The following is a 16,279-nucleotide window of genomic DNA, read 5'->3' as shown; positions in this document are numbered from 1 at the left end:
TCAATTCAAAGCTATACAGTTTTAAAAGAAATAAAAAAAATTAAACTGAACTGCTCTTAAAATAATTGAGTTTTGAAAATCAGTTCATGAACCGAATCGGTTTTAAAGAACTAATTCAAGAACCGAACCTATTTTTAAAAATCAGTTCAAAAACTGAAACAGACCGAACTATTTTCGAACAACGAACCAGATTCAAACTGAATCGAATGTTTTATCTCTTTATTTTTTCTATTTTTTTAATTTTTTTCTATTAAGAATAGATTTGACCCAAGTCGGTTTCCAACCAAACTGAACCATTTTCAATATGAAACAAACCGTTTAAACCAATTCAGTTCGGTTCTTCAAGAAATTCAATTCATTTCTACCCATGCACATCCCAAGTTAGATCTGAGTTTGAGTTGTATACAAGGGGTGTCTAAAGACTTTGGTTTATATTTGGATCCTAAGGGGAATATGAATGTTACAAAAAAATTTACATTCTTTTTTTCTTTTAAGATTGGTACATTCCTTTTTTAGGAACAATGTATCTATGATGCAAATTTATTTTAAATGATCCGCTTTCTAGTAATTAAAAGGAAAATTTGAAAAAAAAAAGAAATTAATTATATTTAAAACAAAACCTAAATTTGATACCCAAAATATGTTTTTGTACAATTTGAACCTCCCTTGATGTATGCCCTAATTTGCATCACTATTAATGTTGCATAATCATAAACAATTGGAACATTTTTTTTAGCGAGGTGTCATTGTGCATAGTAAGTAGACCAGCTGAGTCATTAAACGATAATGACTCCACATGATTTATTTTTATATCATAAAAGGGATGAAAATATTTTTTTATTTATTTTTCTAATAATTATAGACAAATTTATAAAAATATACACTTACTAGTCAATCAAATTTAAAACACATCCTAAATTTTAGTCCCTAAATATACTTTTTACAACTCAAACCTCCCTTGATGCATGCCCTAATTTGAACCAATATTAATGTTTCCTAATATTAAATAGTTGGATTTTTCTTTCTTATTTTTTTTTTTGTAAATGGATTTTTTCTTTCTTTCTGGATACATGAAATTTTTCCTTTAAGTAGGGGTAATTGCTTAAGAGTTATTTATATCAAAATGCGAGAGTAGAACAACTGAGTGAATGACTAGGAATAATTTATTTTAATGTTGTAAATTAAATGAAAATATTCCCGTTTAAATTTGGATAATTAATTAGAGGGATTATACAATTTTTTTTTTTTTGATAACGGATTAAACAAATTTAACCACATTAAATAGTTGATCACAAAATCATAAATATTAGAAGTGACACAGTTCCTGAAAGGGTGGGAGGATTTCTTGCATTTTTGAATGAAAACAACAATTTATTTTCAAAGGAAGACCTTGGCATTGCTTGATTGTCATTGATAGGGACCTATAGTTCAAAAGAAGGTGATTAGTAGTGGAGATGGATTGATCATCAGAGAAACGGGGCCCAATGATATGCAACGCTTGGGCAAACTTCCAAAATATAGTGTGTACGCGCGATAAAGAGATCAGTTCAAAGCTATACAGTTTTAAAAGAAATAAAAAAATTAAACTGAACAGCTCTTAAAATAATTGAGTTTTGAAAATCAGTTCATGAACCGAATCGGTTTTAAAGAACTAATTCAAGAAACGAACCTATTTTTAAAAATCAGTTCAAAAACTGAATCAGACCGAACTATTTTCGAACCACGAACCAGTTTCAAACTGAATCGAATGTTTTATCTCTTTATTTTTTTCTATTTTTTTAATTTTTTTTCTATTAAGAATAGATTTGACCCGAGTTGGTTTCCAACCAAACTGAACCATTTTCAATTTGAACCAAACCGTTTAAACCAATTCAGTTCAGTTCTTCAAGAAATTCAATTCATTTCTACCCATGCACATCCCAAGTTAGATCTGAGTTTGAGTTGGATACAAGGGGTGTCTAAAGACTTTGGTTTATATTTGGATCCTAAGCGGAATATGAATGTTACAAAATAATGTACATTCTTTTTTTCTTTTAAGATTGGTACATTCCTTTTTTTGGAACAATGTATCTATGATGCAAATTTATTTTAAATGATCCGCTTTCTAGTAATAAAAAGGAAAATTTAAAAAAAAAAGAATTTAATTATATTTAAAACAAATCCTAAATTTGATTCCCAAAATATGTTTTTGTACAATTTGGACCTCCCTTGATGCATGCCCTAATTTGCATCACTATTAATGTTGCATAATCATAAACAGTTGGAATATTTTTTTTAGCGAGGTGTCATTGTGCATAGTAAGTAGACCAGCTGAGTCATTAAACGATAATGACTCCACATGATTTATTTTTATATTATAAAAGAGATGAAAATATTTTTTTATTTATTTTTCTTTTTTTGAAGTTACCCAACCCTAATTATCTATTTGAGACGAGTTGGCTCCCTCCGGTATCCCCACGAGCTTCGACTCTTTGAGCCGGCTATAGGACTAATCCTTTATTTATTTTTCTAATAATTATAGACAAATTTATAAAAATAAACACTTACTAGTCAATCAAATTTAAAACATATCCTAAATTTTTGTCCCTAAATATACTTTTTACAACTCAAACCTCCGTTGATGCATCTCCCTTGATGCATGCCCTAATTTGAACCAATATTAATGTTTCCTAATATCAAATAGTTGGATTTTTTCTTTCTTTCTGGATACATGAAATTTTTCCTTTAAGTATGGGTAATTGCTTAAGAGTTATTTATATCAAAATGCGAGAGTAGACCAACTGAGTCAATTACTAGGCATAATTTATTTTAATGTTGTAAATTAAATGAAAATATTCCCGTTTCAATTTTGATAATTAATTGGAGGGATTATACAAATTTAACCACATTAAATAGTTGACCACAAAATCATAAATATTAGAAGTGACACAGTTCCTGAAAGGGTGGGAGGATTTCCTGCATTTTTGAATGAAAACAACAATTTATTCTCAAAGGAAGACCTTGGCATTGCTTGATTTTCATTGATAGGGACCTATAGTTCAAAAGAAGGTGATTAGTAGTGGAGATGGATTGATCATCTGAGAAACGGGGCCCAATGATATGCAACGCTTGGGCAAACTGCCAAAATATTGTGTGTACCCGCGATAAAGAGATGAGTTCAAAGCTATACAGTTTTAAAAGAAATAAAAAAAATAAACTGAACTGCTCTTAAAATAATTGAGTTTTGAAAATCAGTTCATGAACCGAATCGGTTTTAAAGAACTAATTCAAGAACCGGACCTATTTTCAAAAATCAGTTCAAAAACCGAACCAGACCGAACTATTTTCGAACAACGAACCAGTTTCAAACTGAATCGAATGTTTTATCTCTTTATTTTTTTCTATTTTTTTAATTTTTTAATATTAAGAATAGATTTGACCCGAGTCGGTTTCCAACCAAACTGAACCATTTTCAATTTGAACCAAACCGTTTAAACCAATTCAGTTCAGTTCTTCAAGAAATTCAATTCATTCCTACCCATGCACATCCCAAGTTAGATCTGAGTTTGAGTTGGATACAAGGGGTGTCTAAAGACTTTGGTTTATATTTGGATCCTAAAGGGAATATAAATGTTACAAAAAAATGTGCATTCTTTTTTTCTTTTAAGATTGGTACATTCCTTTTTTAGGAACAATGTATATATGATGCAAATTTATTTTAAATGATCCGTTTTCTAGTAATTAAAAGGAAAATTTAAAAAAATTAATTAATTATATTTAAAACAAAACCTAAATTTGATTCCCAAAATATGTTTTTGTACAATTTGGACCTCCCTTGATGCATGCCCTAATTTGCATCACTATTAATGTTGCATAATCATAAACAGTTGGAATATTTTTTTTAGCGAGGTGTCATTGTGCATAGTAAGTTGACCAGCTGAGTCATTAAACGATAATGACTCCACATGATTTATTTTTATATTATAAAAGAGATGAAAATATTTTTTTATTTATTTTTCTAATAATTATAGAAAAATTTATAAAAATAAACACTTACTAGTCAATCAAATTTAAAACACATCCTAAATTTTAGTCCCTAAATATACTTTTTACAACTCAAACCTCCCTTGATGCATCTCCCTTGATGCATGCCTTAATTTGAACCAATATTAATGTTTCCTAATATCAAATAGTTGGATTTTTTCTTTCTTTCTGGATACATGAAATTTTTCCTTTAAGTATGGGTAATTGCTTAAGAGTTATTTATATCAAAATGCGAGAGTAGACCAACTGAGTCAATGACTAGGCATAATTTATTTTAATGTTGTAAATTAAATGAAAATATTTCCTTTTAAATTTGGATAATTAATTAGAGGAATTATACAAATTTAACCACATTAAATAGTTGACCACAAAATCATAAATATTAGAAGTGACACAGTAGGGTGGGAGGATTTCCTGCATTTTTGAATGAAAACAACAATTTATTCTCAAAGGAAGACCTTTGCATTGCTTGATTTTCATTGATAGGGACCTATAGTTCAAAAAAAGGTGATTAGTAGTGGAGATGGATTGATTATCTGAGAAACGGGGCCCAATGATATGCAACGCTTGGGCAAATTGCCAAAATATAGTGTGTACGCGCGATAAAAAGATCAGTTCAAAGCTATACAGTTTTAAAAGAAATAAAAAAATTAAACTGAACAGCTCTTAAAATAATTGAGTTTTAAAAATCAGTTCATGAACCGAACCGGTTTTAAAGAACTCATTCAAGAACCGAACCTATTTTTAAAAATCATTTCAAAAACTGAATCAGACCGAACTATTTTCGAACCACGAACCAGTTTCAAACTGAATCGAATGTTTTATCTCTCTTTTTTTTTAAATTGTTTAAAAAAATTTCTATTAAGAATAGATTTGACCCGAGTCAGTTTCCAACCAAACTGAACCATTTTCGTTTCGAACCAAACCGTTTAAACCAATTCAGTTCAGTTCTTCAAGAAATTCAATTCAGTTCTTCAAGAAATTCAATTCATTTATACCCATGCACATCCCAAGTTAGATCTGAGTTTGAGTTGGATACAAGGGGTGTCTAAAGACTTTGGTTTATATTTGGATCCTAAGGGGAATATGAATGTTACAAAAAAATTTACATTCTTTTTTTCTTTTAAGATTGGTACATTCCTTTTTTAGGAACAATGTATCTATGATGCAAATTTATTTTAAATTATCTGCTTTCTAGTAATTAAAAGGAAAATTTGAAAAAAAAAGAAATTAATTATATTTAAAACAAAACCTAAATTTGATTCCCAAAATATGTTTTTGTACAATTTGGACCTCCCTTGATGCATGCCCTAATTTGCATCACTATTAATGTTGCATAATCATAAACAGTTGGAATATTTTTTTTAGCGAGACGTCATTGTGCATAGTAAGTAGACCAGCTGAGTCATTAAACGATAATGACTCCACATGATTTATTTTTATATTATAAAATTGGTCAAAATATTTTTTTATTTATTTTTCTAATAATTATAGACAAATTTATGAAAATAAACACTTACTAGTCAATCAAATTTAAAACACATCCTAAATTTTAGTCCCTAAATATACTTTTTACAACTCAAACCTCCCTTGATGCATGCCCTAATTTGAATCACTATTAATGTTTCCTAATATCAAATAGTTGGATTTTTTCTTTCTTTCTGGATACATGAAATTTTTTCTTTAAGCAGGGGTAATTGCTTAAGAGTTATTTATATCAAAATGCGAGAGTAGACCAACTGAGTCAATGACTAGGCATAATTTATTTTAATGTTGTAAATTAAATGAAGATATTCCCGTTTAAATTTGGATAATTAATTTGTGGGGTTATACAAATTTAACCACATTAAATAGTTGACCACAAAATCATAAATATTAGAAGTGACACGGTTCCTGAAAGGGTGGGATGATTTCCAGCATTTTTGAACGAAAACAACAATTTATTCTCAGAGGAAGACCTTGGCATTGCTTGATTTTCATTGATAGGGACTTTGTCCTCTGGATTTATATAAGAACCTTACTTTCTACGAATCTTCCCTCCTATCCCATTGTCCCTTCCCTTCAGTCTTATGCGTAACCATTTTCTCTATAAATAGCAGGTTGTACACATTTGCTTCTCCCTGATCCAATTTTCTCTTTCCTTTTCCTTTCAAATAAAAGGTGCAAAGTATGGAAGACCTGGATTCTGTATTCATTTACCAGGAGGTGGGTTATTGCCTACAGCTTTGTGGACATTTGCTTTAGTCTCTTTATGTTCATCTCTTTAGTCTGATTCTACCTCATCCTTGATTAGAATTCTGTCTTGTAATGACCCTTTTCCATTTGATGACATTTGCTTTCATGTCTTCTTTCATTTGCTACATAGTTTCACGATTAGTATTCTTTTTGTGTATTAAGTTGGTCTATTTAAGACTCTGATTCATTACCTTCTTATCAGTTCATTTCTTCTATTTCTTGATTCTTTTGAGATGTCTTGTGGTTGGACGGATCAAGCTGGTGACAGTATTTTCTTTAGATAATATAATAACGAGTAGAGTCAGGATATTTTCCGAGCCTATTGTCATTTTTTGTACCGTTACCGGATTCTGTAATTTCATCGTTGACCCGTTTTCCCTTAATTTGTACTCTTTTATATTAAATTTTGGACAATTATCATTTATTAATGATACTAATTTTTAAAGGTTGGTTAAATTGTAGTGCATTTTCAATGCACCGATTGTACGTGAGACTTCCACTCAATGACACATGGATTAAATTTTTGTTTTTCCTCTTTTTCCCATACAATTAGCACATTCTCTCTCTAGCTTTGATTGGATCGTTGCACTGGGTCATGAGTGTAACAAGAATACCTCAAAATTTTCCGTTGGTTTGATCATTGTCTCCTTTACCGGTAATAATTTTTTTGGTTATTTACAAATACCCCATCATTACTTTTCTGAAGACAAATGTATATTTTATCAAGAAAATTTTTCAATTAGGTCAGACAGTCTAATTTTTCCTTACAAGTTGTTTGGGATTGTGTTAATCTTCCTAAGTCTGAAACAGTTGTTGAAACTGATGCACCTGTTATGTAGTGCCAATGAGAATCTTTGGTAATTCAAAAGCAAGAGCCCGTGTCAAATCTCCCTTTTAAGGCCGAAAGCATAAAGCATGACATTGATCTTCGTGTCTTCGCATTAAACCTTGTCACTTTCTCTTTTGTTCATTTTCCACCATTTGTTAAGGCTGCTTAATATTCGGCTCAAATTTCACCCTATAAGTAACATCCACTTATAATCAATGATCACTTTGAGTGACAACATTAAGAACTGGTTCCTTAACTTCAGTACAGGCACAATTTTTTTCAAAACCTCATTCACATTTCCTTTTGATTTTCCAGACAGAACATGAGTTGAGGCAGAAGCTTATGGATGTGACACTTGAACTTGAAACCGCCAAGAATGTTGAGATGGAACTATTCAATATGCTGAAGATGGCTTGCCAAGAGAGAGATGAAGCAAGATGTCAGCTGCAGAAACTAATGAGCCCAAACCACTTGCAAAAAGAATTTGATGGAGCCCAACACGAAAGCCTTCTCAAGTTGCCTGCTACTGAAGCAAACTCAAGCTTCACAGAATCTAATGGTCTTTCACATGGTTCCCCACCATTAGATTCCTTTTTTGATTCTGTTTTTTCTCCAGAGTTTTCAAACATCAATGCAGTTGACTCCAATAACATGGGTTATCTCAACCAGCATTTGGTTCAAGACTTTAATTACTTACCATATCCTGCTTTGATGGTCCCTTCAGAAAAGCCAATGTCTGATCCTGCAGCTGCACTAGTAGATTTTCTTTCCAAAGGAAGGGACTTGCCTCAAAAGGGTAAACTCGTTCAGGCTATGATGGATGCTGGTCCATTACTTCAGACAGTTCTCCCTTCAGAGTCACATCCTACGTGGAAAAATTCCCCTCCTTTGCAAGGAATCAAGCTTCCACCTTTAACTATCAAAGAGTGTGATACCACTAGCATTGAGCCCAATTCCTTTACAAATACAGGAAATTCATTTATTGAACCAAAGCTTCCATCTTTGCATTCTTCAAATGCTATCTCATCATGTTCAGATTTCATGTTCAACTTTACTGGTCTGCCACATGGTTCATGGAACAATACATTGCAGCTGAGTTCAAGTTCTAGTGTCAGGATCCCATTCCCTTCAAGGAAACGGCAAAGGCTACAATGATTTTGATGAAATTTCCTCCCCCGTGTCCCTTTCTTCCCCTCTGTAAATGGAGTTACAGGAATTGGTGTAAATGGCATCCCCTGGTTTTGATTGATGTGGGATAGTTAGCCTTTTTGGTTTTAGTTTAAGATAATGGTGTGAACTCGGAAGTTTTGGAAAAACTTAAACTTTTCATATTAATAAATATAATTTATTTCTTTGTGATGCAAACTTTTGACTACAGATAATCATCAAAATAACAACTTGGGTCAAACTGACAGTAATTATTATTTATTTTTGTTTTAAGAATTTTGCAAAATCTCAAAACTTTAACCCGAGGGGCGGGCACAATTGGTAGTATATTGTGCCACAAGGATAAGACTATATATTCGATCCTTCGCTGACTCTTTTTGGCCAGAGGTGATACCTTTGCATTCTAAGCCTCGGTTAGGGAATTAATCTCATCTCATTTCTGGTGATAAGTGTCCAATACATCCGTTGCAGCAATGAGGAGCTAGTTTTAGTGGCCGTACTCTGAGGACATGATTGCTGGAGATGGTTGAATAAGAATACCTTCGTGTTAATAGCAAAGCTTAAAAATCAAAAAATTTAAGCTTTGATAGTATCTTAAGACAAGGAAAGCAATGGAGAATCCTTAATATTACCGTCTGTGGATATACTTTGATACTGCTTAGGTTTAAACGTTCTGTCTCCGCGTGCCTGTATTGTTTTCCCTACATATTTTACTGATATTAACTTCATTTTCGTTAAAATGTCTCCTGATTCTGCGAAGCCTGATGAACCTTCGCAATGGAAACCACGAGAAGTTTGTTCAATTATTATAGTATGCGTTCTCTTCCTCATAATAAGTTACTATGGCATATTTAAGCGTCTCTTATGTGAAATGTACCGAGCAAGCACCACTAGAAACCATGTTCAAAGGCGACTCCTAGATGAGTCTATTCCCAATGATCATTCTCTGCAGCTTCAAAGCATTGGATTGGAGTTATCTGTGGTACACTCTCTTCCCATATCTCAGTTTAAGAAAAATGAGGAAGATCATAAGCCAATAAACGTGGACTGTGCCATTTGCTTGGGAGAGTTTGAAGAAGGGGTATGGATAAAACATCTTCCAAACTGCACCCACGGCTTCCATGTTTCCTGCATTGACACATGGTTTCAGTCTCATTCAAATTGCCCTATCTGCAGATCTCATGTCTACCTTGACCTCCCTGCCAACTTAGAGTGTTCTGTATCTTCTTACACGTTGACAGAGAGTTTGAGGAGGGAAGACTTTATTCATGAAAGGGCTGCCCATTTTCAATCCATTCGCTCTGAAATTCTGGCTATTAGACAACAGTCTAGTCCTGGTTAATTTCCAACCCCAATTATTATAGTTCTATTTCTTTTATTCATAAAAGGTAGGGATTTTTTCTAGTTTGCTTTTCAAATTTCGTTAATTTTGTAAGGTGAAGCCGTGAAGAGATGGGGTAAGAGGGGGGAATCAATATAAATGTTGCTAGTATACAGACACTACCTATGATACCTGATTAATAGAACCCCTATGTAAAGCTAACAGCGAAAGAAACCTTTCCGATTAGTTATTCGTGTATATCGCAAGTCAATTCTGAGCGTACAAAGTTATAGCGTCCATCATAAAACCTAATGATTCCTTAATTATTTTTAGGGATTTGATTTTCTCATATTGCATGAGAATTCAATTCTCATGTTGTGACTCAACTAGTGATGGGTCCCACATTTATTAAAAAAAGAAAAAGAAAAGATAAATTTTACACGCAAATCGAAGGGTCACAACATGAGAATTGAATTCTCATGTAACATGAGAAAATGTTTTCCCTTATTTTTATAACTTTATAATTCTCTTAATACAGAAATCAAAAAAAATTCTCTTCTCGTCGTTTTCTCTTTCAATACCCTCCATTCCAAAATTGTCTTCCAAAGATCACCTATAATTTGAGCGAAATACTAACCCCCAGACTTCATAAATACTGAACTCAAATTTGCGTACCAATTGAGGTATCCCTTGTGGGTTGGTTAGTGTTCTTTCAAGGGCTCAAAATGTCCCACATATGCCAGACTACAGCGCAGGTCTATTTCATAGACACCACAAATTGCGGTTTGAGCAAAAATCCAAGTGACTTTGTCCGCTCATCAAACTTTTAATTCTATGAGTTGCCAAATCACTAAAAATAAGAAATTTTTAACATGCTCATTTCAGTCATCAATTTAAATAGTTCTCAAGCCAAAATTGAAACATGAAGTCTGTATGTCAATTGAACCAAAAAACACAAAAAACTAAGCACAAAATATAGAACTTATCCTTTCTTTAACAAGTCCTCCATCAATGATCACCATACAACTGCCTAGAAAATTTACCCAGGTGAAGCCATGTACTAACTTAGATGATCCCAATCTTGTTTGCTACGTCCAATGCATCATAATCAGGAGTCAACCTCACATAGGCCTTCTTGGTGCCATCAGGCCTGCAAAAGAACTCAAATTTAATGCCCCATATTGAACTACACTGAATAAATTTCTGCAAGTACTACTACATAGTAAAATTCTGTTCTCTATGGCTTTGTTCGGGAGTTTGGAGGGGAAGGGAATCCAAGGAGAAGGGAGGAGAAAGAAAGGAAGGGAAATGAAGGGTAATTCCTTCCCTTGTTTGGTAGTTAAAAATATAGTATGTAAAGTCTATTAGAATAGCTATAAAATACCTAAAGTTTAATGTCAACGTACCCAGTGTGCATATTCGGAAGGAATGGTTCAAAAAGAAAGAGCAAATTGGAAAGAGATAGAGGGTTTTGATTTTAATGCCAAAGGTAAATAAGTAATTTAGAATATTTACCTCTTAAACCCCAAAAATTGGGGGAACTTTAATTTTAAGAATGAGAAGGGTTTTGAAGGGTTTTATAAAAATCTCCAATTCCCTTCCCCCACATTTTTAAACTGGAACAAGGGGAAGGTACAAGCAAAATCTTCTCATTCCTTCCCTTTCCCTCCTAATAGTGACTCCCAAACAAAGCCTACAGGAAACATTCAAAGTATTTCTACTTTCCTAGCCAGACAAGTCAATAATAACAGATAACATAACCCAAGCATTATTTTCAGATTCCGTGAGTGAAACTGTAGCCATACACTTCGTACTCCAAATTATTAACTCACTAGTGTTAACATTACATAGTATTCATGCCACACCTATATTTAAACAATATAATAGTAAACAGTCACACTCCAAAACGGGTGTGTAAAAGGCAGAGAAGAAAGCTACAGAGCCAAGATTAATTGTGATGTCATATATCAACATAACAGTACCTTCAAAAGGATAGTGCAATATGAAATTCAATACCAGTACACCATAGTCATTAGAAATAATGGGACTATTAATAAAGCATCACTGAATATGTGCTAACCTGATCAATGTGTTAACCTTCTTGGCCTGGATGTCATACATCTTCTTCACTGCATCCTTTATCTTCTTCTTGTCAGCACGTAGGTCAACAATGAAAACCAAAGTGTTGTTGTCTTCAATCTTCTTCATGGCAGATTCGGTGGTGAGAGGGAACTTAAGAATCTGATAGTGATCAAGCTTATTCCTTGGTGGGGCACTAATGCGTGGGTATTTGGGGTTTCTATCCTTCTTCAATGTCCTAGGTCGATGGAACGTAACAGATGTTCGGATTTTCTTGGCCTTCTTCTTAAAGGTAGCACCTGATTTCACTGCTTTAGCAGTTTTCAAGGCCTGTGCCTTTGGATCAGTCTTCTTAGAACTATCAACTGCACAAAACCATCAATCATGTTATAAACACAAAAAGAAAAAAAGAGCCAACAATTTTTTTGTTTTTTGTTTTAAAAGCAGAATCTTCTTCAAAATTACATGCTTGATTCCAATACTATAATCACAAAAATGAATTATACAGTGAAACGAAACATACCTTTAGCAGGAGCCATAGGTTACGGAAGAAGAAGAAACCCTAACTGTCAAATATTCCTAAAAATAAAAAATAAAATCTGAAGTTATTAACCACATGAAATTAAGCAATGAGCATGGAGAAACAAGGCACAAATCACAACAAACCTGAGCTTCAGAAGTAGGGGGAACAAACCGGTGGCTCTAGGGTTTGCCGTTTTGGTTTGTGTGGGGGTTTATATACGAGCTACATTCAAATGACCAAAATATCCCAATCCATTCATTAGACTTATGAGATCGGGCCGGATCCGACCCAGATCATTTAGGATAGTATGGGCTGAGTTGAGAGGATCCGTTTGAAATCCAATAGGAGACATTAACCAGCCTATACTCAAGTCAAAATCCGAGGAATGTGAATGCTGATGTGGCGGATCAATATTTTTTTTTTTTGGTTTTATTATTTTAAGATAGTAATTTATAATTACAAAAATTCATTAATGATATTTTTATAAATAAATTTAAATTTTTTAATTGTAAATTATTTTATGGTTAGAATCTTTTAATTGTAAAGATTAATTAATGGTATTTTTTTTAAATAAATTCAACTCCTTTATAACTTTTGATTTAATTGTATTGAAACAAATTTTCTAGTCTTTTTATTTTCAATTTTTTTTTATAAAATAATTTTAAAGAATTTTTTTTTTAAAAAAAAAAAACTCATTGTTTGGTTTATTTTTCCAGAATACGTAGAGTGGAAGACAGAAGGCTTGTGCTAATTTCCGGGATTGTCACTCACTCAATATCATTAGAGTGCGTAGATAAATTATGGGTCCGTTTCTTATGTTATATGAGATAAAATTATCTCTTACACACATATAAAAGTAGAAAAAAATATTAATCTCTTGTGATAGTAGACAACAAGTCTCTCCTATACACTGAAAAAGGTGTGAGTCTCACTTCAATTTTTTCTTCTCTTTTTCTGTACAATGGGACCCGCATAAAATTGTGAGTGCAACATGAGATATCATATCTCCTGTTGCATAAGAAAATATAATCCCATAAAAATATATGGGGCACATGTGGGGTCATGTGAGGAGAGTAGAGAAAGAAAAAAAAATATGATATCAACTTCACATATTTTTTTCTGTATATATGAAATAATTTTTTCTCTTGTAACATAAAGAGTCATTCCACCCATAAATTATTTCCCTAAATGTTGTCCTTAACGAGAGAAGAATTTTTATTTTTATGTTTTTTACATGAGAAGGACTCTAGCCTAGAGAAAACAAATAAAAACTAAAAAGCAGGGGTTGAGCTCGCAAGAGCTCCCGTGCAGTTCTCGGTGAGCAAATTCATAAGCTCCTATAGAGGTTCTTGAAACTCATGGTATCCTTTCCCAGGATTGGACGCAAACTACGCTAGCCAGTGGGAACAAGTATTCCCATTGAGTTTGACATGGTTGCCAATAAGCTCCCAATTTCTGCAAGTTCATTCTCTGACCTCTACTTTGATTATCTAGACTCCCTGCCTAACGGCTGAAGGACTGCAAGGGCATGAACTGAATCCCCTTCCACGATCACTTTCTTCACTCCAAGCAAGTTTTAATTTGCATATATATCCTTCTTATGAAAAACAAAATTAAAAATTTACATACTTGTGTGTTTATCGTTAGTATTTGTGATTCTTTAATTCAATTATGTGGTTCCAAGAATCTTGCAGGCATATATTTCCATTTGGATCGCACGTCACAAGAAACGAGGCAGCACAGTAGGAACTCCATGATCCAAATAGAACACATCTATTTGGTATAATCAGAAGTTATAATTTATTCTTTAACAAATGACGACATGATATTAATTAATGGGAAAAGTGTTTATCATTTTAAATAACATAATTTTGTAATTATTGTAATTTTAAATTCAACACACAAACTCAAGATTTGGAATATCCAATTTCAAATTTCATCAACCCTTACCATTGTTTAGCAGATAGTCATGTTGCTAGCTATTTCTGATAAACATGTTCTGCACAAGACAATAACAATTTTTTGCTGCCGGATGGCTCTTTTTGATATCATAAATTATCTTTCCTTGCTAAATCACCCTTGCTTTCTCCTTAACTGTTCTCTCCCACCTTCTCCCCTTTCCCTCAATGACAAATGGTAATCTTTCCATTTGGCATAGTTTTGTTTGTCTTCTTTTCTTTTCTGCAATAGCATTCGTTATCCCATTAGCTAACATTCAAGGAAAGGAGCAACCAGTGTTGCTGTGTTGATCATTTGAGCAGCCTCCTCCTCTTACACTTGCACCCCATAAGAGGTCATGTGCACAATTGACGAGACAGAAGATACAGGGAACCAACCGCAAGGAATATTGATAACAACATGAAGCTGGCAGCAAGAGAGCAGAAACTGAAGCAATACTCATTCAGACTACAATACAAAAATTTTGCGTGAATCCCATAACACTCTCATGACACCTAACTTTGTTTCAGCCTCAGCAAATGAGGTGCCAGTGGCTTCTGATGGGTACGGTAGCCGCAACCCTTTATCAACCTTAAGCTCACAAACATCCACAACATAGGTCTCTAATTCCTCCAAGCTCTTCCCATGCCAATTGCCATGCACGTGAACTACCTTCCCTTTGCCAATCTCATCTCCTCGCACATCTACAAGCATAACATACTGACCCAACTTGCAACGAACAAATTCTGGAGGACCAGCATCAACAAATTCAGCCAGTGAAGGCTCAGAATTATCGCCAGAGGCTATTCTCGCGAGACTAAGAAGACCTTTTCTTGCATTTGACTCATCACCAAGACTCTCAGGTGAGTCATAGGGCCCTAGTAATGGCCTTCTCTGCTTATCTGGCACTGGATTATCTACATCTGCTGCTCGAACATCCTTAGCTGTGCGGGCTAGCCTAGCTTTTCGATTGTTCAACCTGATATGACAAACATGAAATTCCAAGACAAATCAAACTGGCTAAAAAAAAAAATTGACATAGCCGTGGTGCGCACAAGCAAGTGACTAAGATATTGCAGGCATCAAGACCAAATGATGTGTCAATGTGAAAATAAATATTTCATAAAAACCAATAAATTTTACTGTTCATTGCCCTATCACACACCAGGCTTCATTTATTATTATTTTAAACCATAAATTGGTTTGAAAAACCTAGAAGAAACGTGAAAAATAAGACGCATACCTAGTAACAGCTTAGTTTCAGATAAAAAAAACTTAAACAAGATATCACTATAATTTGGCAAAGAAAGAATTCATTATATAACTTCATATGTTTTGCTGTATAATATCCGAAGGTTAAAAAGGTATGGTTATGGGACCAGAGATTTTACATCAGAGCATGAACAATGTGTAGAACTAAATTATTTGATGAGCAACATAGAAAAGGGGCATCTCACCAATTTTTAAGCTGAGAAGATGTAACCTCAGAACCCTGGAAAACATAAAGCCAGAAAGTCTAAGAGAAGAAAATAAGTCAATAAAATATTAATTATTAGTTTAGATGCATTTCACATACATGGAGACTTAATTTATCAGCCCATGATTGAAGCGAAGCTGCATTTCGCTGCATATCAGGCTCATCCAAGAGTGCCCTCTCAATCAATTTCACCTGTTTATCATTCATTATAGTTCGCTTTCGTTTTCTCCTCTGCACAGTTTCAACCTTTTCATCCTCTGGAGTTTCTCCAACTACAACTTTTTTATGATGCTCAATTGATTTTGAGAGCTTGCCATTATCCATATGATCAATAACATTCTTTCCCTTCGCAGAACTAGTATCTGAACCACTCGTTTCAGCATTCTGAGAGTCCTTGTCTGTATCTCTTGGTCTTCTTGACACAGTTTTACCAGCTCTGCCTTTATCTGCTACCTGATCTTGCCTATTTTGGTCATCGCCTTGATTTGTGTTTTCAGCTCTGGTATTATGCTGGCTTATGCCTGGAAATGCAGAATTCTCAGACATTCCCTCCTTCAAGTTACCATCCTTCTTATTAAGTTCAGCAAGTTCTTTTACTAGAAAAGGTGATGAGCATCTCCCTGTACTCTGAGCCTCCTGCGGGAAATCATATTTAAGGCTTAAGCAATATGTAGAGGACAAGCTAAA

The 16,279-nt window shown here is 33.7% G+C and overlaps 3 protein-coding genes across 6 annotated transcripts in view; 1 reads left to right on the top strand and 2 right to left on the bottom strand.

The window, feature by feature from the left end:
* The first annotated feature begins 8,993 nt into the window (after nucleotides 1-8,993).
* LOC133315589 (RING-H2 finger protein ATL16-like) lies at nucleotides 8,994-9,596 on the top strand. Its single transcript, XM_061517243.1, has one exon. It carries the CDS (start codon nucleotides 8,994-8,996, stop codon nucleotides 9,594-9,596), a length of 603 nt encoding a protein of 200 aa, XP_061373227.1.
* An 830-nt stretch (nucleotides 9,597-10,426) lies between these two features.
* Nucleotides 10,427-12,399, bottom strand: LOC133315578 (large ribosomal subunit protein uL23-like). The gene is made up of 4 exons (XM_061517219.1): nucleotides 12,321-12,399; nucleotides 12,178-12,233; nucleotides 11,656-12,019; nucleotides 10,427-10,725 (listed from the first exon to the last, which is right to left on the bottom strand). Exons 2-4 carry the CDS (start codon nucleotides 12,191-12,193, stop codon nucleotides 10,641-10,643), a joined length of 465 nt encoding a protein of 154 aa, XP_061373203.1. The 5' UTR covers nucleotides 12,194-12,233; nucleotides 12,321-12,399; the 3' UTR covers nucleotides 10,427-10,640.
* A 1,684-nt stretch (nucleotides 12,400-14,083) lies between these two features.
* LOC133315575 (nodulin homeobox-like) overlaps nucleotides 14,084-16,279 on the bottom strand; it is a 29,727-nt gene continuing 27,531 nt past the window's right edge. For all 4 annotated transcript variants that reach the window (XM_061517213.1, XM_061517212.1, XM_061517214.1 and 1 more), the window contains 3 exons: nucleotides 15,692-16,228; nucleotides 15,573-15,607; nucleotides 14,084-15,094 (listed from right to left, as the gene is read on the bottom strand). In XM_061517213.1, coding sequence (XP_061373197.1) covers nucleotides 14,584-15,094; nucleotides 15,573-15,607; nucleotides 15,692-16,228 — 1,083 coding nt within the window. In that variant the 3' untranslated portion in view covers nucleotides 14,084-14,583. The remainder of the gene's footprint in view (nucleotides 15,095-15,572; nucleotides 15,608-15,691; nucleotides 16,229-16,279) is intronic.

Source organism: Gastrolobium bilobum, unplaced genomic scaffold (genome assembly GCF_033153095.1).
Source record: "Gastrolobium bilobum isolate Gb01-03AN ecotype WA unplaced genomic scaffold, APGP_CSIRO_Gbil_v1 utg1559, whole genome shotgun sequence".
Classification (NCBI taxonomy): Eukaryota; Viridiplantae; Streptophyta; class Magnoliopsida; order Fabales; family Fabaceae; genus Gastrolobium; species Gastrolobium bilobum.
Note: the sequence above shows the minus strand (reverse complement) of the source record. Positions and strands in the feature narration are given on the sequence as shown.

Coding starts and splice junctions, on each gene's coding strand:
- LOC133315589 (XM_061517243.1), top strand. CDS start 8,994: ATGTCTCCTGATTCTGCGAAGCCTGATGAACCTTCGCAATGGAAACCA.
- LOC133315578 (XM_061517219.1), bottom strand. Junction 10,726..11,655: donor AAGGTTAACACATTGATCAG/GTTAGCACATAT, acceptor GTTCTTTTGCAG/GCCTGATGGCACCAAGAAGG.